Below are 26098 nucleotides of genomic sequence, written 5' to 3' on the forward strand. Positions count from 1 at the left end.
TGCAGTTTCTGCATATTTATAAGAGGGATTTAGGGGGGTACAGGATAATTAGAGATATGGAGATTCCTTACTGTAGCAAACTCCTTAGTGTAGAACCTCCTTTTCTGTGTCCCCACTTTATCTACAGTTCACTCATTTATTTGTCCCCATGTCTCTTTCCTTCTCTTCTCAGTAAAATCTATACACCATTCTCTTTAGCCGTCTCGCTCTCTCTCCCTTCCATCTATGCCCCTTTGTTTCCACCATGCTCTCTCTCACTTGGTTCTTTATTCTTTATTTCATTCTTTCAGAGTCTCTTTTCCATGCCAGGCAGTGTATTCGGTGAATACATCTTCCAGACTGCCTCTTTTCTCTATGGAAGCCTGCAGGTTAATTAATATCCAAGGCTTGAACCTCTTTGCGTGACAGCATTCCCACTGCAGCACAACGTTTGCTGACTCCACTTCAAGCTGTGGGACTGTGTTTATCTGAGTTCAGCATTTATCCGATAAACCATTCATTTTGCTTAAGCCCCACAATGCATAACAAGTAGATCATTTTACACTTTTCTTCTAGATATTGAGAATGTGACAACAGCAGCAGCTATCAGACATTTTCTACTTACTGTAATAAGCCTATGGTCCATATTACCATATTTGCACAATGAGTAGTTACCCTGGATTCCCAGCTGGTTCAAAAGCCAAAGCAGCTTTTGTTGCTTCAGAATGTCTGGATGATTTTAATAGCGTTAGAATTAGCTCAATTCACTGTAAAATTATAAATTTACACTGCAAGCTTTCCTCCACTTGGTACCTAAACAACAAAAGATACATTTATATAATCCTGGAGATCCTTTGCTAATTTGCAGAGAGAAATACAGCAAAATAAAAATGTTTTTTTTTTTTGTAGAGCTTGCCTATTCTGGTTTGTTGTTTTTATTTTCTAAATGCTAAAATTACAATCTATAATTCAAGTAATATAATAAAAATGGCTTTGATACCATCAGGAATTTTTAAACATATTTTTTTTAAACCAATGGGGTATAAATGTTAGGAATGGCAAAACTATTGGAATAGGTGATTCTAATGTAAACTCTTTGGTGCAAATGACAGCAAGTGTCTATCATTTTCTACAGTTCCAGCAGGACCTCCTGAGAATGTTACTGTAACAACAAATGGAACTGTAACAATTGTGATGTGGACAGAACCACAATCGCCCGTTAATGGAATTTTGCGAGGATATAAACTGGCATATAGAATGAAAGAATTGGAAGAGGTAACTATGCAGTATACATATAACCAACATTCAATGTGGAATGCCCCTCATACCACTTAACAATGGGTATCTTTGGTTTGATTAATATATATACATTGCTGCAGTTTTGTTTTTTTTTTAATTTATTTTTAACACTGGCCTACATGTTATAATTATAGTGATACTGACTATTTATAACTAGCAGCATTGGATTCCTGATATGTTTCAAAAGAAATTCTATTAATGCTTAATAATCATTTTTTTTTAATTAAAAGAATAGACAGAATGTATTTTCAGCATAAGTTTCAATTCTGAATTGTGTCTGGGTGTGGGGTTTCCCCTTTTACAAAGAAATTTTAAAAAAGTCCCTAAAAAAATCAGTGTATGTAAGGAAGATTCTAGCAGGTTTTTTCTTCTTCACGTCTGTTGTGCATACAGTGTAAGTCATATGTAGTAGTGTTGCACGTATGACAGAGAAGGGACTGTTCTGTTTTTGCAGGTTGTAGTTGATGCAGGTTTGACCTATAAAGAAATACTTGAGACAGATCATCCTGAAGATCTGACTGTAAGGGTGTCTTCATACACAAACGCTGGTGATGGACCCTGGAGTGATCCTGTGACTGTATCTCCTACATATGGTACAGATATTTTTGCATGTTTTCATATACATAAAGCTGAATGCAAACATTTGGGGCACCCTGTGCCAAATTATACGATGGGGAAGATTTAACATGAGCTTGAGTGAAAAAAAAACATAATCACAAAAAATAAGATGGAGGTAAAAAATAAATTAAAGTTACTTGAAATCTTCAGACTTCCTTCCATCTACAGAAACTCACCAACTTTTACCATACCAAGTGTTTTCATGCAAATGTTTGGCATTTATTTCTTTAATAAATCTCAACTATTTAAGCTTTATAAAAATATTCGCCAATATATTTGCGTTCACAGTTTTACTGTATTTTTTCTTGGCTTCAATTTTATCATCCTCATTTTTAAAAAAAATCTACCCCATTTAGTTAATTTTGTAAGTGGAAAGTAGTGCAACTACTACAGGAATCAGTGTGTTAAGATACAACATATTTTTTTTACTCTACTTCTTTTTTCTATTTAAAGGGCATGTAAAGTCTAAAATAGAATAAGGCTAGAAATGCTGTATTTTGTATACTAAACATAAACATGAACTTACTGCACCACAAGCCTAATCAAACAAATGATTTACAGTATGCTTTCAAATTTGGCCACAGAGGGTCACCATCTTGTAACTTTGTGAAACATCTCTGCAAGACAAAGACTGTGCACATGCTCAGTGTGGTCTGGGCTGCTTAGGGTCATAAACAAAGCTGCTTGAGTGGGGAAGTAAGGCGGGGGCTCCCCCTGCTGTTCATAAGTATGATTGTTTCCCTGCTCAGCAGTTAGGGACCATCTGACAATTCCTATCCACAGCAGTAATTGAAGAGAGAATTTTACTGCATACAGTCAGGTTTCTTATAAAAACGGTACACATTTTTTAATTAAAGTATATTGGAGATTGGTTTCTTTTTCATTAAAGAAAGTAAAAATGGGATTTTATATTTTTGTTCCTTTACATGCCCTTTAATGCATGTATTACAATACCATTGATTACTGTACTAGTAACTGAACATAAAAGGTCTAGGAAATGTATAACATGCTATAAAATTTAATAAAAACAATTTACAAAAAAAAAAAGATACAACATATTTACAAACTTTACTGCAAAGTTACATTTTATTTCACAAACCTCAAAACATAGGAACAAAGAAAATAGTAATTATGGCATGTGAAAACGTTGATAAACATTGATCTTGCAAGGTCTGTGACCCTAATTTTCTAATTAGACCTTAATAGTGATTAGGAGTTTTTACCTGTTAGAAATGGCAAAATCACGTGTTCCTAAATGATTGAGGATCTGAAAATGAAGCTGATTGATGTCTACAAAGTGGGGAAAGGCTATAAAAGATTGCAAAACGCTCCCACCTCACAATTTCCACTGTCCATTGTGTCTTCAAAAAATGGCAATTATGGGGAACTGTGGAAGTCAACGTAAGATCTGGAAGACAAAGAAAACTTTCACAGAGAACTGCTAGTATGCTGGTTGCAAAGGCAAAGATCTCTCATATGACTGCAGAGGATTAGCTGACACAGAAGTGGTGTTTCACTTTTCCATGGTGCAGTGTAGCCTGTGCATGATCTGCATGGTAGACCTGTCCTGCAACTTCATCAATGACAATGTCAAGTCATGCAAAACAGCATCTAGACATGACAGAGGCCGCTTGGGAACAAGTGCTATGGGACTGAGAAAGTCAACATTGAATTCTTTGGTCACAATCACCAAAGGTTTGTTGGAAGAAAGGAAAGAGCAGCTGATGGAAAAATGACTGTATCAACTGTTAAACATGTGGGTAGATCCATTATACTTGTCGGCTGTATGACAGCCAGTGACATGGGAAGCATTGTATATATAGAGGGAAGAATTGACTCCACCAATATGAAACAGTCAACCAAGAAGCTAAAGATGAAAAGGAGATGGCTCCTACAAGAACATTATCCTAAACATACCTCAAAAGTCACCAGGAGCTGCTGCTACAGCAAGCTGAAGATTTTGAAATGGCCCTCATAGTCCCCTTAACATCATTGAAATCTGTTGGTAGAGCTTTCCCATGCAAGACAGCCCAAAAACATTTTTTAACACACTTGGGGGTCCGTTTACTAAAGTGCGGTAAATCTGACTTTAAGTTTCCGCACGTTATCGCTGAGAATATTTTTACGCCAGAATATTCGCAGCGACTATGTTTACTAAACAGCGATACGCTCAGAAGTCATTGCGATCACTTGCGGTAACTACATTAAGGAACCAGCTTACGTTAGCGGTAATTTTAGCAAGTTGTGAATTTTCTGGCGAAAGTTTTTGCGAATATTTATGCTATAAAATAGTCTTGTTTTATGGCGGTTATTATGGCAATTTTTACTGTGACATTTATGGCCAGAAATGCATCTTCAAAACTCATAAACTTTATTGACTGATGATTATACCATCCAACAACATCACCAGATTAACACCAATCAAACATGTCTACATCATATAAACCCTTCTGCCAATAGAATGATAGGAACAAGAAATGATACCAGTCAATCTCTTTGCTTCATAGAAATACACAGTTTAATGTAGCCAATCACAATGAAACCAAAAAAGCGTAGAGGCTGACGAATCCTTGGACTGTGATGCCGCTGATAATAATACGCCTCTGAGCTGAAACTGCTGCTGTTGCTGAAGATAGAAGCAGAAGCCAAAACATCCTGTCAGCAATAGCTACAGATCTGTCTCCTGTCAGCAAAGAATGATGGGTAAAAATATAACAGTATTATGGGATATTTCCTGCCCCTTGAGAATTTTCTAGCGAAAAAAATACTTTTACGCCACTACATAGGTGGCGGTAAAAGTTTGCGAATATTCTGGCGTTGATTTTGTCTTTAGCACATTTCGCTGTTTAGTAAACCATGCGTTAATGTGTACGTAGCATTATTTTCAGCGAATGCGATAACTGGCAAACAATTATTCTTGCGCAAGAAAATTCGCAAATTTATATTTACCGCAGGTTAGCAAACTGGCGATAACATATTTGGCGAAAATTCTGTCTATATATTATGCAAATATTTTTAACGCACTTTAGTAAACGGACCCCTAATTCCTCAACCTTCAGCCTCCAAGAAATACAAAACCTATGAACCCCCAAAGTAAGTGAGGGAGACTTACAGTGCAACAATTATATAGAATGACACATGTTTCAATAGATATTTCTTACTACTGTGTTGCTACTTTGTCTTTAACAGTTAGATTATCATTTGTTTCTGATATATTTGCTTTGTACTTTCAGATACATCGACATCTTTTTCTTCTCCAGGTACGTAGCAGCACATTTTAAAGGGAGTATATGTATCAGTGCCCCTTATTTTATGTTTGTGTATACAAATGTAAATTGAATGAGAAAATCCCAACAAACTAATATCTAATCAGGAAATGTAGACAAACTGGCCACTCATGTAAATGTTGGTGTTTTACACTGCAGTTTGCGCTGTACTAATGGATCACTAATGAACAAGCTCCTCCTACATTTATTACAATATCAGGCTCTCTCTTACTGGCCAAATTATCTTAGCATTTTCTCTGGTTTCTGCAAAGTGTAGTAGTCTTTATAGATCTTTTTATGTGCTGTATCTATTCCATCTTATTCAGTGTTTGACTGAGCAGGGAGAGGGAGGAACTCTATAATTCATAGCTGCTTTCCAACACCATGATGCCTTCTTGCATAGTGAGCAATATATATACTTTCTATAGCAGTCATAGCAGTGTTAGGTCTCTTAAAAAATATAATTCTCTATCTTTTTAGTTGTAAAGGCGAATACTGCACCTCTTTTCTCCTGGAATTGGTGGTATGTGGCTTTAGCAGTTGCTATAGCATTTTTCTGTGCTATATGCATTGCCATTTTCCTGGCACACACAAGGAAGAAGGAGACACGCTATGGGTATGGCATTTTGAGCAACAGAAATATGAATTTGTTGGTTATATAAAATTATGTCCTGATTAATTAATTAATTAATGTCTGTGCTTTCAGAGAGGCTTTTGAGCCGACTGTGGAACAAGGGGAGCTTGTAGTGCATTATAGAGTAAAGAAATCATACAGCCGGCGCACTACTGAGGCCACATGTAAGTCACAAATATATGTATATATTAACTGGTGACATTCTAAAATATGCTCATTACTTGGGCAATGGTTATGAAACATCTCCATTAGGCAACATTGTTCATGCACAACAACGACACTGCCACTAACCTAGCTTATCAGAATTTTCATGCAACAGCAATAGTTTAGCTCTAACATGACACAAAACCCTGACCACCTTTAGAACCATGTTGGGCTTATTCTTTTAATAAGACAATGAAGAAGACAGGTAGTGTCCTACGGTCTCAGTATTCCAGGCATTTCCCTGCATTGTGTTCATCTTTTGTGGTATGTTACATTGTCTTATGGCCTGGTTGCTAGTTCCAAGGTGCATTCAATTGGGTTACATAGTTGATCCGAGGCTAGAATTTCTCCCTGTACCACCTCTAAAATTAACTTTGTATCTTATAGTGGCCCTCCACCCAAACCCAACTTGGAAAATAAAAGAATGAATGCAGCTTGAAGCAATATGCGCTAATTAAAAATTGTTTTTACAGTTATTTGTAAATATTATCGACCCCTTTAAGCACACAGTAAGTTCAGTGCTGTCTCATGGACAGAACCCTTTTGTTGCTAGTTGCCTGAATTATAAAATAACAGGCCACAATGTGAAGCTGTGAGTACTCTGCAGGCAAGTTTCCAATCCTAAAAAGCCCCACGTCTATCAAGTTCAACACTCAAGTTCAATCATATAATTACTGCAGCTTCACTTGGGATGTATTGCTTTTGGTCCCAAGTCAGCTCTCTGTGCCTGACTATGAAATACAGTCTGTGGGGAGTGGGAGTAGAATGGAATAACAGAAATAATGCAGAATACAGAAATGCTAATGAAACTAAATGTCCCTGTAATCATGTTCAGTGCTTGTTCTGTTGTCTACCTTCTCTGTCTCTCTGGGCATCCTACAATGACTGAGTAGTTCCCCAGAAGTCAGTGTGGAGTTCATACAGGACATTTGTGGGAAAGCAAATTCAAACAATGTGCCTCACCGTGTCCAACAATCAACAAATAATGATCCCTAGGGTGCACAAGTAAAGGATTACTTCTTTCCTATTCTCCTTTCCGGCCCCACTGCTTCTCAGAAGAGTGAATTAACAGCTGTGTTGGTAGATACCTAGAATGTGGAGGGTAACTGACAGAAAGAAAGCTGGTGACGTATAAATAGAGAATCTGTTCCCTTTCAGTCCACTTGGCTACTAACCAGGAAAATCCTGCTCATGTTCTGTGCTGGACACTTCACTCCAAATTGTTACATTTACATAGAGAGCCTCCTCCCTTCCCTGGGCCCCACCAGCCTATTACTGCATCTATTGAAACGTAATCGTAGGGCAGCAGGGACATATTTCTTAGAGCATTGCTGGAACTACGCTTTCTCGTGCCTGAGGGGCGATCGAGGGGTTGGAATGCTTTATTTAAAAAAAGCTGTTTTTGTTCCCATATAAATACACATTCAGCAGTGGAGCAAAACTGTCTCTCTTGTCAACTAGCTGTTTTCTGGTAATAGTTTCTAAACCCAGACGAATACAATCTTCCTAAATTATAAACATAGACTGAAGGGGAGGAAAGGCCTGTTTATTTTATTTCCTTTTTATGACCTGTAATAAAACCCATGCTTCATGCCAGGTCAGTGGTTTTTTTTATAGTTATAGTAAAAAAAAAAAAAAATATATATATATATATGTATATATATATATATACAGTATATATATATTATTTCACTGACATTTAGGTGTAACTGTTACAATATATCTACTGAACCTGCTAAATTCACAGTTCACACCTTTTTTGATTATTCCTCCTCATAGCAAGGTAACCAGCCTGTGGTTATGTTGGCCCATCATCAGCCTCTGTATGGAGGCCTCACAATGTGAGGGCGAAATAGTGAATAGTGAAATAGAATTTTTTCGGGCGAATTTTCGCGGGCGTTTCGTGAATTAATTCGCTGGCGGCGAATCTCACAAATTCCCTGCGAATTCGCGCCTGGCGAATAAATTCGCGAAACGCCTGCGAAAATTCGCCCGAAAAATTTCGCCGGCGTCAAAAAAATTCGCGAATTTTTCGGCGAAGCGAAACGTCGCAAATTCGCCCATCACTACTCACAACAGGCAGAGAGAGAAGAGAGAGAGCAGAGACCTGCAGAATGTCCATTGAATGGATTGCTGCCTATGTTAGGTAGCACTTGATCCATAAGGGGTGAGCTAGGGAGGCACATTGGAGTCCACCCACCTGTAGTGATGAGTGAATCTGTCCCGTTTCGCTTTACAGAAAAATTCGCAAAATGGTTAAATTTTGCAAAACACATCGAAGTCAATATGCGTTTTATGCACGGCAAATTTTTATGCACTCGACAATTCTTTTCACTCCAAATTGCATTAAAGCCAATGGGAGTTTTTTTTATGGCAATTTTTTTGTCCTAATGCATAAAAAGTCAACGGGTATTTTTTCTTATGGGTGGTTTTTATCGCAGCAAATTTTAAAAAAAAATTCGCACATGGACATATTCGGAATTTGGGCGTGAATCCATGGCTGTCGAATAAATTCGCTCATCACTACCCACCTGCCCACTATTCAAACATGCAAGTTAGTAACCAAACTCTGCAGGTGTTAAAGGCAGGGCTGCTGTACCTCCTGAGCACTTACATCCAAGAAATAAAACATTTTCCCTAAAACCTTAATGTAGGAGTGGCTGGCTGAATCTTGTGTCCATATTGTTATTAATTAAGCCATATTGCCTTGTTTTTTTTATGCCCGAGACATGAAGGATTAACTGTAAAGATAAACGGTGGCGCTTTAAAATGCAGAAAGACATAATAAAAAAAGGTTCTCGTCTATTTTTCCCACCAGTAAACCGACTGGGTATCAGCAATGATCTGAAAGAGAAGTTACGTGATGTTATGGTAGATCGGCACAAGCTGGCACTTGGCAAGACTCTTGGGGAAGGTAGGTGCTCATTTCAATAGCTCAGTGGGGCGAGTGTGAAATTTAATGATTTGAGGGTGTGTATAGGTTATCAGGGAGCAATATATCAATGACTTATTTAAAAATAAAAGCAATCACATCTTGGAAGACGATGTTTGACTTCTGTTCACACAGTGCCCTACCTTGGAAGTTGAATGACAATAGAAAGGCCTGCTATGATTAAGTTATTTTGTCTCTGAATTTATCTGAAATATTCAGGGCCACTTTCCAGTGTTCAAAACTGTTGTCTGGCAAAAAAAAAAAACTGCTTTCTGATCAATAGGACAGCCACATGCTTGCTAAAAAATTACTGATGACAAAAGATGAGAAGCTAATAAATTTGATGGATTTCCTCTTAGTAACACTGCTCTCAGTGACAAGTGAGACTAAATATGAAGTGTGAATGCCCTCCAGTTAACAGTACTGGGAACTGATAAATAAAACCATTAGTGAGACAGCTTCTGGTGTTTCTGCAGTCCCTGTGTGGGAACTTCTGTTCTCTGTATTATCCTACACAATCTGGAAAAGCAATCGGGAAACAATCTGAGGACTAATGACTTCCTCTCACTTCCTGATGGAAGGCTGCAGCCAGAGCTGTCTTTTTCTCCTGCGGGGCACTCGCAATCGCACAGGCACCAAAACCTAGCAGCTATCTCATGATACTAAGTATTTTACAATGTGGAGACAGGGTGAAAAGTACAACAAGATAGCTCAATCTGCTATGTTTGTGCACTATGCACTTTCCTTTCCATGTTTGTTGAAGTGCTGCAGGTCTCTGCACTTTGTTTTGTAACAGAGACTGGTGGCCACCCATTTTAATATAAGCCACCTGTATAATTACAGCATTGAATTCATGAGGGCTGGGCAGAGGGAGGCACATAGGTGTCCCCTCTCCCATCCCGCAATGGAAAAGTTACAAAGCACTAGTGGGCACAGTCTGCATTGCAGCCCTGTACTTGTCTCCTGCCCTGTATGCTCTGTGCCATATTGGTTGAGCTCCAAATTTGTCTTGATAAGGGCCCTCCTTCGTGACCCAAAAATATGTTCAAATGGTTAGGAAAAGGACAAGGTGCTCCAGAATTAGATATATAGTCACTCACCAAATAGTAAAAGTGGTCCGGGTGCTCCAGACCCCCAGCTTTAAGAAACGGTACAGCAAAACATTGGAAATCAGAGCTGACCGGCGCTCAAACGGATCCACAGGACCAGAGATGTTCAGTTAAAAAATTATTTTATTGATAGAAAAGTTAAAAATATAACTGTATCTCCATCCACCCTACGCGTTTCGCACCCCTCAGGGTGCTTAGTCATGGGCTCCGTTTGAGTGCCGGTCAGCTCCGATTTCCAATGTTTTGCCAAAAATAGTATGACTTCAGTAACCAGGAGTCTCCTTGTATCAGTCATGCACAAATTACCAAGAATTACCAAGAATTGCTTGTTGGCTATTTCAAACAGTTTCACCTCTGATCTAGGCATAGGTCCTCTGATCTAAAGGTGGCCATAAACTTTAAGATTTTTAAAAGATCTTTTTGGTTATTATAAGACCAAGCTTATCTTGAAATGATCATTTAAATGTACGATTTGTCCATCAACTAAAAAGACCATTTCAAGAGAGATCATCTAGTTGAAGCCAGGAAAACTGTGGCTAGCTGCCTATAAACAATTAGAATATGGATAAATTTCACTATGGACAATGAAAATTTTCTAACCTGACCAATGTCAGATGAAAAATCATTAGATGCATGGTCGTTTGGTGGCCACTAAACTCACGATAATTTGATGAATTTATTGGATCGCACTAGAATTGGTTGTTAGGGAGAGAAAAATCTTAACATCTATGGTTACCTTAACGCTAGGTCTTTGAAGCCCTGTCACTGGAGCCTTTGTCTTTACACAAGTCATTCTCACTTTGACTCTAACATGGCAAATAATATAAATGCTCTGATGTTTTTTACCTGTATTCCCTAGGGGAGTTTGGCTCAGTCATGGAAGGTCAGTTAAACCAAGATGACTACATCCTTAAAGTGGCTGTGAAAACAATGAAAAGTATGTATATCCAAACTATTACCCCTATTAACTTGTCACCTTGTAATAAGAGTGAAACATTTTTATTCCTTTTATATTCTCTCTTTCTGTGTTACTTTCATAATATTGCATATCCTATAACTGTTTTAACTTACTATGTGGAATGTGCATTGGGGCTGTGTCTCCATTACTTATTGTGCAAAAACTCATTTACTCCCCTATATGCCCACCTTGAAGGTGGATGATATTGGGCTGATCGGATCATAATGAAAGCAATACAGGCGGTTGGATCGCGGGACCACAGCAGCCAACAGATGCGATCCGGGATCCAATGGGATTTTTACCCCTGAAGATCTACATCTGGCCAACTCTAGGCCAGATATCGTCCGGGGAAGCCCAACGGAGGGCCCAACACACTGGCCAATAAGCTTATATCATTACTTGTTTTGCCTCTAAAGTGTGTAAAGAAAAACCTTATAAGCAAATAGCCTACATGTTTCTTAAAAGTACAGTATTTTTCGTCTATTACATTTTTCGGTTGATTAACCCTACCCCTAGCAGGCTTCCTCTAGGTCTTATGGCCTCAGTTTCACAACTTTGAGTCTAGATTATGATCTGCTGTAAATGTTTCAGAAGTTGTTCATTGGCAAAGGTGAATGGCATAAGGTCCAATTTTTACACTTTTTCCATCTAAGTTGTACATTTCTCCAAATTTCCAAACTGTTTAGAAACTGTGATTCCATTTTCTCTTTGTTTCTCCCCAGTTGCTATCTGCACTCGTACTGAAATGGAAGATTTTCTGAGTGAAGCTGTCTGTATGAAAGAATTTGACCATCCAAATGTCATGAGACTTATAGGTAAATCTGTTTTACAGTTTTCTTCTGGTTTAATCCGGCAGTAGACAAACTTAAGGTAGGCAAAGGCTTAGTAGGCATACATGCAGACATCTGCTCGTTTGGCGAGGTCACATATCTCTTTCTGATAACGGTCGATATCGGGCTGATCAATCAGATCACAATGACAAGAATACAGGTGGTTGGGCAGGGGACCACACCATGAACCGATGTGGTCCTCGATTATTAAACTTGTCAGATCGACATCTTCATGTTTTTCAGCCAGAGATCAATTGGGGGAAGCCCATGGGAAGGCCCCATACTCTGCCCAATAAGCTGCTGACTTAGTCTGTCCTCAGCTTATATCCGTTTGTGTGTGTGTGTAGCTTTAGGCATTTACAATACTGCAAAACTGATGTGCCCTCTTAGCAAGGCTAAACTTGTAGTATTTTTGTGGGGTACCTTACATACAGTGCACTCTGGTGTTACTGTGCATATTGGATTCCAGGCAAGGGGGCCCAACATTGACTCATGGGTTGATTATTAGGTTCTGATTCTTTCTGGCTGGTTTCTGAACTGCCACATCATGATAATCTGAATAGATTACTAATTGGCATTGTATTGGGACTTTTATATTCCATATATACTAAATATTGTGAGTTGATCCCTAAGTTCAGCTAGCTGACAGGAGCACAAAGCATGCGGGAGCTATTGGGGCAGCTTTTGAAATATAGATCTTCCATGCTTACAAAGCGCTAGGGTAGCTTTGGGCTGGTACACAGGGGCGTAACTATAGAGGAAGCAGACCCTGCGGCTGCAGGGGGGCCCAGGAGGTATAGGGCCCCCTGAGGCCCTAATTCATATACAATTTCAATAAATATTGGAGAAACAAGTCAACCTCTAAACATTTTGGGGGTCTGAAAAATAATTTGCTGTGGGGCCCAGTATTATCTAGTTACGTCACTGCTGGTTGAGAAGCATAGAACATAATGTCAAGCATGCTTAGCCTAATTCTTTGTTAAAAGAAAACCAGCTCAAATTAAGCAACAGATGCTCATGTTAGCTAACGTATGATTTGTTTGTGTGGACTGTGAATCATAGGATCCCAAGGGACAGCCCTAATTTTTGGCAATTTTCTATTTAGAATTACCCTGTGGCTCATACTACTAAACACTTATAATATTATGAAAGTTTATTTACATGAAGCAGGTTTTACATATGAGCTGTTGTATGCAATATCTTTTTATAGAGACCTACATTATTTGGGGTATGGTTTTCCGTTAAGCATGCAACCTTTCTGAGTTTTAAAGTGATAGGCTGCTGAAGAATAGGCACCTTTGTGATAGGTATAGCGATCTATAGGCACCACAGTACAATAGGCAGGCTAATGTATTGGGACCTGACTGGAAATTTTTCACTTGAGACAGCACTTGTTCAGGTGCAGCAAAGAGCTGACTGCAGAAGAAGTCACATGCACTTCCTATTTCTAACTGGAACTTTGGCTCTTATTACTGCTAGTGCACAATGTTGTCTCTATAAGTCTCCACCTTTTACCAGCCCACAGATTATTCAGACAACCTCCCTGAGCTGGGCAGCTGAACAGTTTGGCTAAATAGCGGTACTATATGGCTATTTAGAGGGATGATGTTACTTAGTATTTGGTTCTACTGATTTTTAATTGGAAAAAAGGAACCAAAAACCTTTCAGTCATGATCAAAACAAGGTGCTTCATTCATTGCAGTATTGTGTTACGGAATTGTCCCCCAAATTTGGAAGATATACTTGTGGCCTGTTGTTTGAGATAGCTGGGCTCATTTCAACTCCCAGTTCACAGGAGTGAAATTAATTTGTTTTGTTTGCCTTGCTACACAGAAATGCGAGCACAATGTTAACCAATGTATTGTTTATTAGATGATCATATTTAAAGGGATTCTGTTATGATTTTTATGTAGTTTTTATTTCTAAATTACACTGTTTACACTGCACATAATTTACTCTACCATATACAATTTCATTCCTGAACCAGCAAGTGTGTTTTTTTAGTTGTAATATTGGTGTGTAGGCGCCATCTCAGGTCATTTTGCCTGGTCATGTGCTTTCAGAAAGAGCCAGCACTTTAGGATGGAACTACTTTCTGACAGGCTGTTGTTTCTCCTACTCAATGTAACTGAATGTGTCACAGTGGGACCTGGATTTTACTATTGAGTGCTGTTCTTAGATCTACCAGGCAGCTGTTATCTTGTGTCAGGGAGCTGCTATCTGGTTACCTTCCCATTGTTCTGTTGTTAGGCTGCTGGGGGGGGGGAGAAGGGTGATATCACTACAACTTGCAGTACAGCAGTAAAGAGTGACTGAAGTTTATCAGAGAACAAGTCACATGACTGGGGGCAGCTAGGAAACGAACAATATGTCTAGTGCCATGTCAGATTTCAAAATTAAATATAAAAAAAATCTGTTTGCTCTTTTGAGAAACAAATTTCAGTTCAAATTTTCTGCTGGAGCAGCACTATTAACTGATGCATTTTGAAAAAAACATTTAATTTAATTTATTGCATGTGTCAGCTCTATTGTTTGTGTTGATGAGAACAGTTATACTGGTCATTCACATTTATTTCGAAATACCATAACCTTACAGGAGAATAATGTAATGTCATAGGACTTTGTGGCACCCTGTCCCACATGAAATTGTTTAGACTGCAAAATCACAAACCATGAAAACCAATCCTTGTTTTTGTGAACTTGTTGTGAACTTGACTATTCAGTTTTTTTGTTCTCTGGTTCTGCCCTGCCACCTACTGGCAAAATCACTGAGATAATAGTATTTTTCTCTATGTATTTGAGTTTTAAATATTGTTCTTTTGGCTGTTCTTAAGAGTTTAGACTGGATGCTGGCTAAATATTGGTTACTGGATTACTGATTAGTATTTTTCATTCATTGTGTTTTATTTTTGCATTTGAGACTTAACACCAAAAATTATTTACACTAAAAGGGCATGTAAAGGCAAAAAAATAAAATCCAATTTTTACTTTCTTTAATGGAAAAGAAATCTATCTCCAATTTACTTTAATTAAAAAATGTGTACCATTTTTAGAAGAAACCTGACTGTATGCAGTGAAATTCTTCCTTCATTTACTGCTGTGGATAGGAATTGTCAGACGGTCCCTAACTGCTGAGCAGGGAAACAATCATACTTATGAACAGCAGGGGGAGACCCCGCCTTACTTCCCAGCCATGCAGAACTCAAGCAGCTTTGTTTTTTCCCTGTTATGACGATCCCTAAGCAGCCCACACCACACTGAGCATGTGCGTAGTCTTGGTCTTGCAAAGATGTTTAACAAAGTTACAAGATGGTGACCCCCTGTGGCCAACTTTGAAAGCATAAATTATTTGTTTGATTAGGCTTGTGGTGCAGTAAGTTCATGTTTATGTTTAGTATACAAAATACAGTATTTCTAGCCTTATTCTATTTTAAACTTTACTTTCCCTTTAAATGTGTTTTAACTTATAAATACTCCTTCATTTAATATAAATAAAAATACATTTATACAAAGGTCCTAGCACAAGAGTAGTAGTAGCTTTCCAATAATGACAACTAGATGTTTATAGTTGACATTTTTGCAAGCTTGCAGCACCTATTAATTTTTTTTTTTTTTTTTTTTTAATGATATTTACTATTAGAGGTAGTATCAGTTGGCTCTCAAAATCCATAACCAAATAGTAGAGCAGTAAATGTTAAACAGTCACACAGTAATTTTCACACATTTTTGTAGATTGGATCCAAAAAGATGATGAGACTTTGCAGTGAAAGGTCATGTCTTATGTCTATCTTACCATTTCCAAAAATACTCATCTATTTGAATAATAAGAGCAAAGCACAGTTTTTAAGGTTGAGGCCCATGGACCTAGGGATTTTAATAATGCCCTGTTTTAAAAGGGACCTGTCACTAGTTATGTGCGGGCCGGCCTGAAACCGGGGGGGGGGACCCGCGGGTTTACCCGATTTCGTCTGGGTTGAGCTCCTCTCCCGTCCTCCCCCGCTCGCGACCAGGTCCGGACTGAGAATTAGAATAGGCCCTGGCATTTCAGGTACACAGAGGCCCAATCAGCCCACACAGAGGCCCAAAAAGCCTCCACCAGCCCACTAAATACTGACTTTCTATGGGACCTTATAGCAGCCCCTCTGGCATTTGCCAGAACCCACAGATTGCCAGTCCGGGCCTGCTCGCGACCTAGCACTTCTGGCTTCCGGTGCCAAAATTTATAGACTTGCGGCTGCCCCACCCAATTTGTGATGTCACTGCGGGGGGTAGCAGCGGGCTGGGCCGGGTGCAAATTGGGAGGGGGCTGGTTAGGGTTGGGTGTGGGTCAAGAAATTCTCGGCCCACACACCACTACCTGTCACCCTAAGAAATAATTCTGAATCCTTTTCTATTGTATTTAGGGTTGCCACATTTTCCCCCAAAAGAAATCCGGGGGAGGCAGGGCAGTGATGCAGGGGGGGGGCAGGGCCGTGACACAGCAGGGGTGGGGCAGTGACAGGGACAGGACTATGATGTCGGGGGTGGGGATAAAACGTGGTGATCAATGATCACTGCATCAATCTCTGGAAATCGTGCCTGGTTTTCCTAATTTGGAAGACCGGGCAGCCAGTTTTGACCCGAACAGCCCTTCAAAAAACTGTCTGGGTTAAAACCGGACAGGTGGCAACCCTAATTGTATTAGTCACACAAAATAAACTTTACTTACACTATATCAATTATTAGAATCTTGTTTACTTAAGTCTTGGAATTCACAATCATAGCAAGGAGGCAGGGGCAATTTTGTGAACACAGTTATTAAGGCAAACATTGAATTATCACAAAATCTTTTTTATACCCCTGAATGGGAGACTTGGTACCCATCCCCATGCACTGACTACACAATTAGATGGAGAGGAGGGAGGGGGATTGTGGGGAGTGCAGCCCCACGTAGGATGTGCCAGCCAAAAGGCAGGACAGACAATATATTATTGACAGCTGAGATTTTTAAATACGTATAACAGCTATGGATATCTTCATTAAAAAATGAATTTGGGTTCCATATTTAATTTGAAAAGAATGTTATTAATACCGCTTCTCATAACTGTGGGACAGGTCTGTTTTAATTGCCTTGTCTATTTTGTGATAAAAGGATGTCGTTCTTTCACAAGTTTGACTCACTGTTTATTCGCTGTTTCTGTCTTTGATTCCTCATTATGGTTCTATGTGCTTCTTATCATCCAGGCGTTTGTCTGCAGAATACTGAAAATGAAGGCTATCCATCACCCGTGGTCATTTTGCCCTTTATGAAGCATGGAGACTTACATAGCTTCCTCCTTTACTCGCGACTGGGCGATACACCTCTGGTAAGTATGAAATGCTAGATATCTGACCACCAGTAGATGATCCTGGCTCTTTTTGCACCAACATCTGTACACTTTTTTATATTCTGCATTAATTATCCTCCACTGGGTTACTTTTTCGTATACAGAGAATGATTCTAATATGCCCTGAAGGTTAACCTGTTATTTGAATGATCCTTGTAAATTAGCAGAGCTGTTGAACTTGTGAAAATAAGTAGAATTTCTGAATGTTTCTGGATGTTTGGAACACAAAATTGTGCTCATAAACCATTTACCAAATGCACAAAACAGCAATAATCTTTAATATAAAACCTAATTTTAATGACTGGTGAATTTTGTTCCCTGCCTGTAGTTTCTACCCACGCAAACACTGGTGAAGTTCATGACAGATATTGCAAATGGTATGGCCTACCTGAGTGGCAAAAACTTCATTCACAGAGACCTCGCAGCCAGGAACTGCATGTGAGATATACATTCCTCTCTCCTTCCTACTTTCCTCATTCATTCTTCTCCATTCTCTACTTTTTCTCTCAACATTTCTGCTACCACTTATCTTTTATATCACAAGCTCTTTATAACACTATACATTTCCTTACAGGCTGAATGAGAACATGAACGTCTCTGTGGCAGATTTTGGCCTCTCCAAAAAAATCTACAACGGGGACTATTACAGGCAAGGCCGTATTGCAAAAATGCCTGTTAAATGGATCGCAATAGAGAGCCTTGCAGATAGAGTCTATACAACAAAAAGCGATGTGGTAAGCAATGATTTAACAGCAGTTTTGGGGGAAAGTAACTCAGTGGTAGATGCACATTACATGGGTTAACTCTATAAGAAAGTTAAAAATGCTGCCATGCCCAATGAAGGCTGCATATCTGTAGCTAGACTGAGCTGAATTACCAAAAACACTTACAAATTAATTTTAGGGCCCCCAACATATCCAGTGTTTGTCCTGTTTTACCAATATATGTTCAAATTGCTCATCAATGAGAGCCTCATGGGGCCCCCTGTACCTCCTGGGCCCCCCTGCAGCCGCAGGGTCTGCTTCCTCTGTAGTTACGCCCCTGGTCCTGAATCTTTATTGCTGCCTACAGCTAGAATTGTATATACTGTCAGATGAGTTATAAAAGCACACAGTGATGACAATTAAAATATATGTATGAAGGATAAGTGCGATGGACTTGGTCACATCAGCTTATGATTACAAAATTGATGTTCATAACTATTATATCCTAATTAGTATATGACAGTCCTGTTTGCTCCCACATGCAAAACTTCTGGTTAAGTGGCCCCTGGTAAAAGTGATCATGGTGGATTGAACGCTGTAGTAGGCAAGGACTGATGGGAATGATGTACAATATAATGTCTGTCAAGTGCTGCAGAATATTATAGCACCGTGCAAATAAAGAATACTTATTAATTACGGTGTTAGGGACAAGGCATGTATTTTTTTAATTTTTTTTTTTACAACAACAGTGGTCTTTTGGGGTAACTATGTGGGAGATTGCAACCCGAGGTCAGACACCATATCCTGGTGTAGAGAATAGTGAAATATACGACTACCTGCAGCAGGGAAACCGTCTGAAGCAACCTCCAGATTGTCTAGATGGACTGTGAGTATACACGTTCATAGTTCCGCTGTAACAAATATTACTTACACATTTGGCAAAGGTTTAATGAAGAATAAATACCTCATTTGTATGCCTGATTTTTGAAGTAGCTTTAAGTAATTAATTGTATTTAATCCAATAGAATATTAAATACATTTTTATTTCTGTCAAATTACATTATATATATATATACACACTTCATAGATCTACCGCACACCGCTCACAAAAAAAGGGGGCCCAGGTGCTTCCTCAATAAATTTTGTAGATTTTGTAGATAAATTTGTTGGTTACATTAAAACAGTCCTGTTTTAATGTATCAGACAAACCAAATAGACCGCTCCAAGGTCACCCTCCCATAGGGGTAAATTTATCAAAGAGTGAAGTTCCGCCACTAGAGTGAAATTCCGCCACTCTCCATTCATTTCTATGGGATTTTGAAAGGTGTATTTATCAATGGGTGAAAGTGAAATTTCACCCTTTGATAAATACGCCTTTAAAAATCCCATAGAAATGAATGGGAAGTGGCGGAATTTCACTATTAACTTCACTCTTTGATAAATATACCCCATAGGCTGTTCTATTCCCTCCTTGTTAGGTGCTCAGTCTGCATTGTCCCCACCGCTTAGGGGCAAATTCATCAAGGGTCGAATTTCGAGGGGTTAAATCCCTCAAAATTCGACTGGGGAATAGAATCGAATAGAATCGAATAGGCAATTCGGCCGAATTTACGCGCTGGCGAATAGTCGAATTGGCGAATATTCGCCAGGCGAATAGACACTCGATCGAATATTCGCTCGAAGGATTTTCATTCGATCTAATGCCTTTTTATTCGATCAAAAACTTGGAAATAAGCCTATGGGACTTTCCCATAGGCTTTTAAAGCAATTCGGTAGGTTTTAGCTGGCGAAGTAGGCAGTCGAAGTATTTTTAAAAGAGACAGTACTTCGACTATCGAATGGGCGAATAGTCGCAGCGTTTTTGCACTCGATCCAGTACTTCGACTATCGAATGGCGAATAGTCGCAGCGTTTTTGCGCTCGATCTATTCGAATCATTCTACTCAGGCGAATTTACGCCAATTCGATAGTCGAGGAGCACAAAAAAACACTCGAAATTCGAAGTTTTTTTACTTCGAATCCTTCACTCGAAGTTAGTGAATCGGCCCCTACCTTAGTGTCAGTTCAAGGCCAAAGGAATGGACGGCACTCCATTCAAGGAGGTAGCAAGTTTATTGCAGGCTCCTACAAGGATCTTACGCTTATGGCGTAAGATCCTTGTAGGAGCCTGCAATGAATTTGCTACCTCCTTGAACTGAGTGCCATCCATTCCTTTGGCCTTGACCTGTTTTAATGTAACCAATAAATTTATGGATTTTTAATCTACAAAATCCCAGCGTGCACCCATTTTTCGGACAATATATATATATATATATATATATATATAGATATATATATATATATATATATATATATATATATATATATATATATATATATATATATATATATAGGGAGGCCTCAAGTAACATACACCCAACTTACATACAACTCATACTTACAAACAGAGGCTATTATACTGTGGTTTGCTTGGCCTTTAATAAACCACTTGCCCCAATCCCCACTGGCATGTGTTCTCTACTGCAGAGCACAGAAAGGTAAAAAATAAATACTCTCTTAAGACAAAGATCTGTCTTTTTGCATTTAATAAGTAAATGTATCAATGTGTTTCAACTTACATACAAATTCAACTTAAGAACAAACCTACAGACCCTATCTCGTACATAACCCGGGGACTGCCTGTATATATCCACATAAAGAAAACACATAACAGACGTCCACATGCGCTTGAGTGCACAAACTCCAAAGATTGAATTGTGCATAAATGTAGAGGAAGAGTCACACTTGCAGGTCTTATGAATGCTGGGAATTTTAATAACAGGAGCTAGTACTCTAGCCTTTCTCAAATTGATAAATATATATATATATATATATATATTGTACAGTATATACTTAAAATGAGGTGCAGACCATTAGTAGTAAATAAATCCTGGGGGCCAGTCCCCAAAACGATAAACATAGAAGCCAATTGACAGCACTCCAAGGATGTTCCAACAGGATAGAAATCAAACAAGTTTAGGGTTTATTGTGTCCAACGTTTCCGTTAAACACAGGAACCTTTTTTCCCTGACAAAGGTTTCTGTGTGGAACGGAAACGTTGGACACAATAAACCCTAAACAATAGCAAACAAATACAAAAAAGAGTAATTAATGCCGGGTACAAGTCACTCCAGTGTGCCACCCTTTGTTTTATAGACTAATTTGCCGTCAGTTTAGGAAACTATTGTATGCCTTTAGAACAATTAAACTGTAATTTGTAGATAAAAAAGATTATGAATTAAGGATTGAATGCACTTTGCACTCCTTTATTAATATTAATATTAAAATAAGAACAGCAGTTTCTATTTTTATTTTGATCTTACTGTGTTATTTGTTATGTTTTATGACAAGGTATGAGCTGATGTCCAGCTGTTGGCAGCTGAATTCCAAAGATCGTCCATCTTTTGATACAATGTGTAGTGAGTTGGGGAAAATTCTCAAGAACCTTCCTCCGATTAAAGATCCTGAGGAGATTCTGTATGTTAACATGGAAGATGCCTCCTCTCCTTTGTCTGAAGAGTTAGGTGCAGTAGGCGGCCAAGATGCCAAGGATCTTGGAGATGATCTTTTCTTCAAAGCTGGTCCAGTCACTGCAGAGGTTCACCACTCTGAAAATTCCAATCGTTATGTCATGTGCCCAGCCCATGAGACGACAAGACTTTTGGGGACAACACCATCTACAGAACACCCATCTTACAACTCTGCACTGGAGGATGGAACTGTAGAAGAGGTTGTAACTTCCAGACAATAATCCAAGCCAAGTTGCATTATTATGTGTTACTCCAATGCACTTTTACAAACTTGTAGTGTTTTGTTCCGAAAACTTTTTTTTAAGGAACTTTCCAACCATTCCAGTTTAAAGGCATTACTTTTTGAAAACTCACCACTGATCTTCTTGCTTGTGAGTTTTTCTTTTTTTGACATACTGTCCTGGTCATGTGTTGAAGTAGTTCAAGTATCTTAGACGTTCTGGGATGTGATTATGGAGATTCGTGACCAAAGACTGGATGGAGCTCGTAACTGCCATGATCAGCTTGCAAGAATGTAGCCATAAGAATTTTATTTTTTTTATTTGACTCCATTAATTGGTCTATTTTTATGCTTTTATATTGACTGTGGTCCTTTCACATTTGATATTTGGACCATTTTGTATTTTACATCTGATTTTCAAACTAAGAGTTTCCTGTGCATTTTGAGTGGTATTCCTCATCAATATGAAGAGGGATTGTTTGTATCTTAATTACATACTGCAGTTACAGTTTATAACTACGTATGGAGAAATTATTCTCCCGGCATTCTAGTCCTATTATAGAGTAATGTGCATTAATGACAGAGTCATGTTTAATTAACTAAAAATGGTTTATTGGGTGTTTCTGATGGTTCAGTCACATGTAGTAATATAATGACACGCAATGTCACATACATAATTGTGTAGGGGTCACCTTGTAAAGGGATCTAGTGCTATTGAAATATCTAATGGGTTAACTTATTCGCCTTGTGTGTAGTATACTGACCTAATTAGAATCACATATATTTTGGTTTAAAAGATTAGTCCCACGGAGAAAAACAGGGACTAACTTGCAGCAATATCACTTAAAGGGTATGTCTGTAGCAGCAATGTGATCCAAAGACAAAGGGGCAAATTCACTAAGCGCCGAAGCGCCGAACGCTAGCGTTAATTCGCTAGCGTTTGGCATTTTCGTTACTGCGCAAATTCACTAACGAACGCTGACGTAGTTTCGCTAGTGTTACTTCGCACCCTTACGCCAGGCGAATTTTCGATAGCGACGTAAGTACGCAAATTCACTAACTTGCGCAGTGTACTGAACGCTACCTTTTACGCTAGACTTCCTTCGCCACCTCAGACCTGTCGAAGCGCAATAGAGTAGATAGGGATTGTTTCAAAAAAAGTCAAAAATTTTTCTAAGTCCCAAAAAACGCTGGCGTGTTTTCTACATTATGGGTGATAGGCTGAAAAAGATCGAAAAAATTTTTGGGGTTCCCCTCCTTCCCCCCTACATTTCCTGACTCATGGCAACTTACCTAGACAGTGGGCACATGTAGGGCACATGTAGGGCAAAATAAAATTTTTATTTGATTATTTGAAGGTTTTCTTGGCATTTGTAGTGCAGATACATGTTCCTCCATTGAAATTTGAATTTGGCGCCGTATGCAAATTAGCCTTCGCTAGCGTAACTTCGCTTTACATAGCGAATCAACGCTAGTGCAACTTCGCAACCTTACGCTACCCCTGAGAGCAACTTCGGATTTTAGTGAATTTGCGGAGCACTGGCGAAACTACGCCTGGCGAAGTGCGGCGAAGTTGCGCCTGGCACAACTTCACATCTTAGTGAATTTGCCCCAAAGAGAGTACAATAAAGGAGTAACACAACTTGCTTACAAAGAAAAACAAATCCATTCCAAAAGCTAACAACAGTAATATTATTGGCAATCACATCTAAACCAGGTAAGTGAATATCAGAAGCTCCTTTCCCTTATTCTTGACTGAATGGTTATGTTACAAACCAGAATATTCACACATTTCTGATTGCCGCTCCTCCCAAAACTAAAAGCAAAACAAAAAAGACGCCGTTCAAATCTGGCTTTGGAAATCTTTCATCATTTCTGGGGCAATTGCTTGACTGCTAACACTATGAAGGACAGTATTATCATTTTTATACTTTGTATTTGCACTAGGATATCCATTTTTATATATATATATATAATCGACTGCATTTGTTGGCAATGCACATTTTTATTTTAAAAAGACACCCGTGTATGTTTATTTCCACTTTTAACGTGTAATTGAAGTGACTGACGTTGTTCTAGTCTGCATTTTACAAGGTTTCAACTCAAGTGTTCTATAACAAATTGTTGCTGTTTTGCCCTGCAATAGGGAATATCCAGAATAAGTTACAAAAAAGAAAAACTTACACTCGCACACCCTGGCCGTCCGAAGTCAAACGAACTCCAGGTGCTAGATGTTTAGAGGAATTGGACAACCTCGGAAGCAGTATAGATACAAGACACACCAGCACAACATGGATAATTCCAGCAGGATTTGACCTTGCTCGTTTATTTGCGGATGCAACGTTTCGGGGCGTGATGCTTGAGAAAGGGGTCACGCCCCGAAACGTTGCATCCGCAAATAAACGAGCAAGGTCAAATCCTGCTGGAATTATCCATGTTGTGCTGGTGTGTCTTGTATCAATATCCAGAATAAGCCATGGAAGGGAGGAAAAGGTCCATCTGCCTTGGGGGCCGATTCATAAAGCTCGAGTGAAGGATTCGAAGTAAAAAAACTTCGAATTTCGAAGTGTTTTTTGGGCTACTTCGACCATCGAATGGGCTACTTCGACCTTCGACTACGACTACGACTACGAATCGAAGGATTCGAACTAAAAATCGTTCGACTATTCGACCATTCGATAGTCGAAGTACTGTCTCTTTAAAAAAAACTTCGACCCCCTACTTCGGCAGCTAAAAGCTACCGAAGTCAATGTTAGCCTATGGGGAAGGTCCCCATAGGCTTGCCTAAGTTTTTTTGATCGAAGGATATTCGTTCGATCGTTGGATTAAAATCCTTCGAATCGTTCGATTCGAAGGATTTAATCGTTCGATCGAAGGAATAATCCTTCGATCGTTCGATCGCAGCATTTGCGCTAAATCCTTCGACTTCGATATTCGAAGTCGAAGGATTATAGTTCCTAGTCGAATATCGAGGGTTAATTAACCCTCGATATTCGACCCTTAATACATCTGCCCCTTGGTGTCCTTTTGTTTCTTTCATTATTGCTGCCCAGTGAGATGCACAAAATCTATATATTTTAGTCTCCCTGTGTTAATAATAAATAGGCTACAGGTGTTTCAGTTGGTAGTGGGAAGCACAAATATGTGTTATACTACCTTTTTTCTGTTGTCATCCCACAGTAGGTGGGATTTAATGCACTTGCACTTAAAGGAGAACTAAACCCTTAAACCCTTAACTAAAAAAACCCTACCCCCTCCCTGCTCCCCCCCAGGGTAGCTGTTACCTCTGGTAAATACCCCTAACTCTTTACTTACACCTCATTGCAGATTCAGGGCATCTGAGTTCACAGGCGACATTTTCTTCTCTTGGTTAATCTTCGGGAAGAGAGCGGTATATCGGCACATGCGCAGTTGGAGCAATCTTCCATTTCGTGACAACTGCACATGCGCCGAAAGTCACAGAAATCGCCGAAGCACCGAAGATTTCTGAAAAGAAGAAGATGGCGCCCCGTGAACTCTGATGCCCTGAATCTGCACAGAGGGTTAAGTAAGAAAGCTAGGCTGGAGCAGGGAGAGGGGTCTATATAGGGTAGAGGGGTAGGGTGTTTTTTAATTAAGGGTTTAGATCTCCTTTAAGTTGCCATAACTTCAGTTGAAGGGGAAATATTCTAAACAGGTGAGTGTATCACTGTTATGTTCAGTATTTTCTGTTATTAGTTTCTAATATCTTCCTTCAGTCACCAGGGCATAATATTTAGGGGCCGATTCACTAACTTCGAGTGAAGGATTAGAAGTTTTTTTTTGGGCTACTTCGACCATCATTCCGAATGGGCTACTTCGACCTTCGACTACGACTTCGAATCGAAGGATTCGAACTAAAAATTGTTCGACTATTCGACCATTCGATAGTCGAAGTACTGTCTCTTTAAAGAAAACTTCGACTCCCTAGTTCGCCATCTAAAAGCTACCGAAGTCAATGTTAGCCTATGGGGAAGGTCCCCATAGGCTTGGCTAACTTTTTTTCATCGAAGGATATTCCTTCGATCGTTGGATTAAAATCCTTCGAATCGATTCGAAGGATTTTATCGTTCGATCGAAGGAATTATCCTTCGATCGTTTGATCGAACTATCTGCGCTAAATCCTTCGACTTCGATATTCGAAGTCGAAGGATTTTAATTCCTAGTCGAATATCGAGGGTTAATTAACCTTCGATATTCGACCCTTAGTGAATCGGCCCCTTACTGTTTATAGACACTTGTACTTAGCCAAGTCCTTCTTCTCCTCCCCACTAACATCTTTTCTTTGCCTCATTTGAATCCCCATGCCGAGATTAGTAGAATCCCGTTTAGACATGAAACTGTCTATCTCAGTGTAGTCACGTAGTGCAAATCCTCCTCTCTGTGTATCCTG

General features: G+C 39.1%; 1 protein-coding gene across 1 annotated transcript in view; it reads left to right on the forward strand.

Annotated features, from left to right (window-relative positions):
• Nucleotides 1-22264, forward strand: part of axl.S (AXL receptor tyrosine kinase S homeolog) — a 57628-nt gene extending 35364 nt beyond the window's left edge. The window contains exons 8-20 of the mRNA XM_018233328.2: nucleotides 1115-1254; nucleotides 1733-1871; nucleotides 5130-5156; nucleotides 5643-5778; nucleotides 5869-5960; nucleotides 8819-8914; nucleotides 10901-10978; nucleotides 11722-11814; nucleotides 17053-17174; nucleotides 17524-17633; nucleotides 17770-17929; nucleotides 18649-18785; nucleotides 21289-22264. Of these exons, the coding sequence (XP_018088817.1) occupies nucleotides 1115-1254; nucleotides 1733-1871; nucleotides 5130-5156; nucleotides 5643-5778; nucleotides 5869-5960; nucleotides 8819-8914; nucleotides 10901-10978; nucleotides 11722-11814; nucleotides 17053-17174; nucleotides 17524-17633; nucleotides 17770-17929; nucleotides 18649-18785; nucleotides 21289-21688 (1730 nt within the window). The 3' untranslated portion in view covers nucleotides 21689-22264. The remainder of the gene's footprint in view (nucleotides 1-1114; nucleotides 1255-1732; nucleotides 1872-5129; nucleotides 5157-5642; nucleotides 5779-5868; nucleotides 5961-8818; nucleotides 8915-10900; nucleotides 10979-11721; nucleotides 11815-17052; nucleotides 17175-17523; nucleotides 17634-17769; nucleotides 17930-18648; nucleotides 18786-21288) is intronic.
• The last annotated feature ends 3834 nt before the right edge of the window (nucleotides 22265-26098 follow it).

Source organism: Xenopus laevis, chromosome 8S (genome assembly GCF_017654675.1).
Source record: "Xenopus laevis strain J_2021 chromosome 8S, Xenopus_laevis_v10.1, whole genome shotgun sequence".
Lineage (NCBI taxonomy): Eukaryota > Metazoa > Chordata > Amphibia > Anura > Pipidae > Xenopus > Xenopus laevis.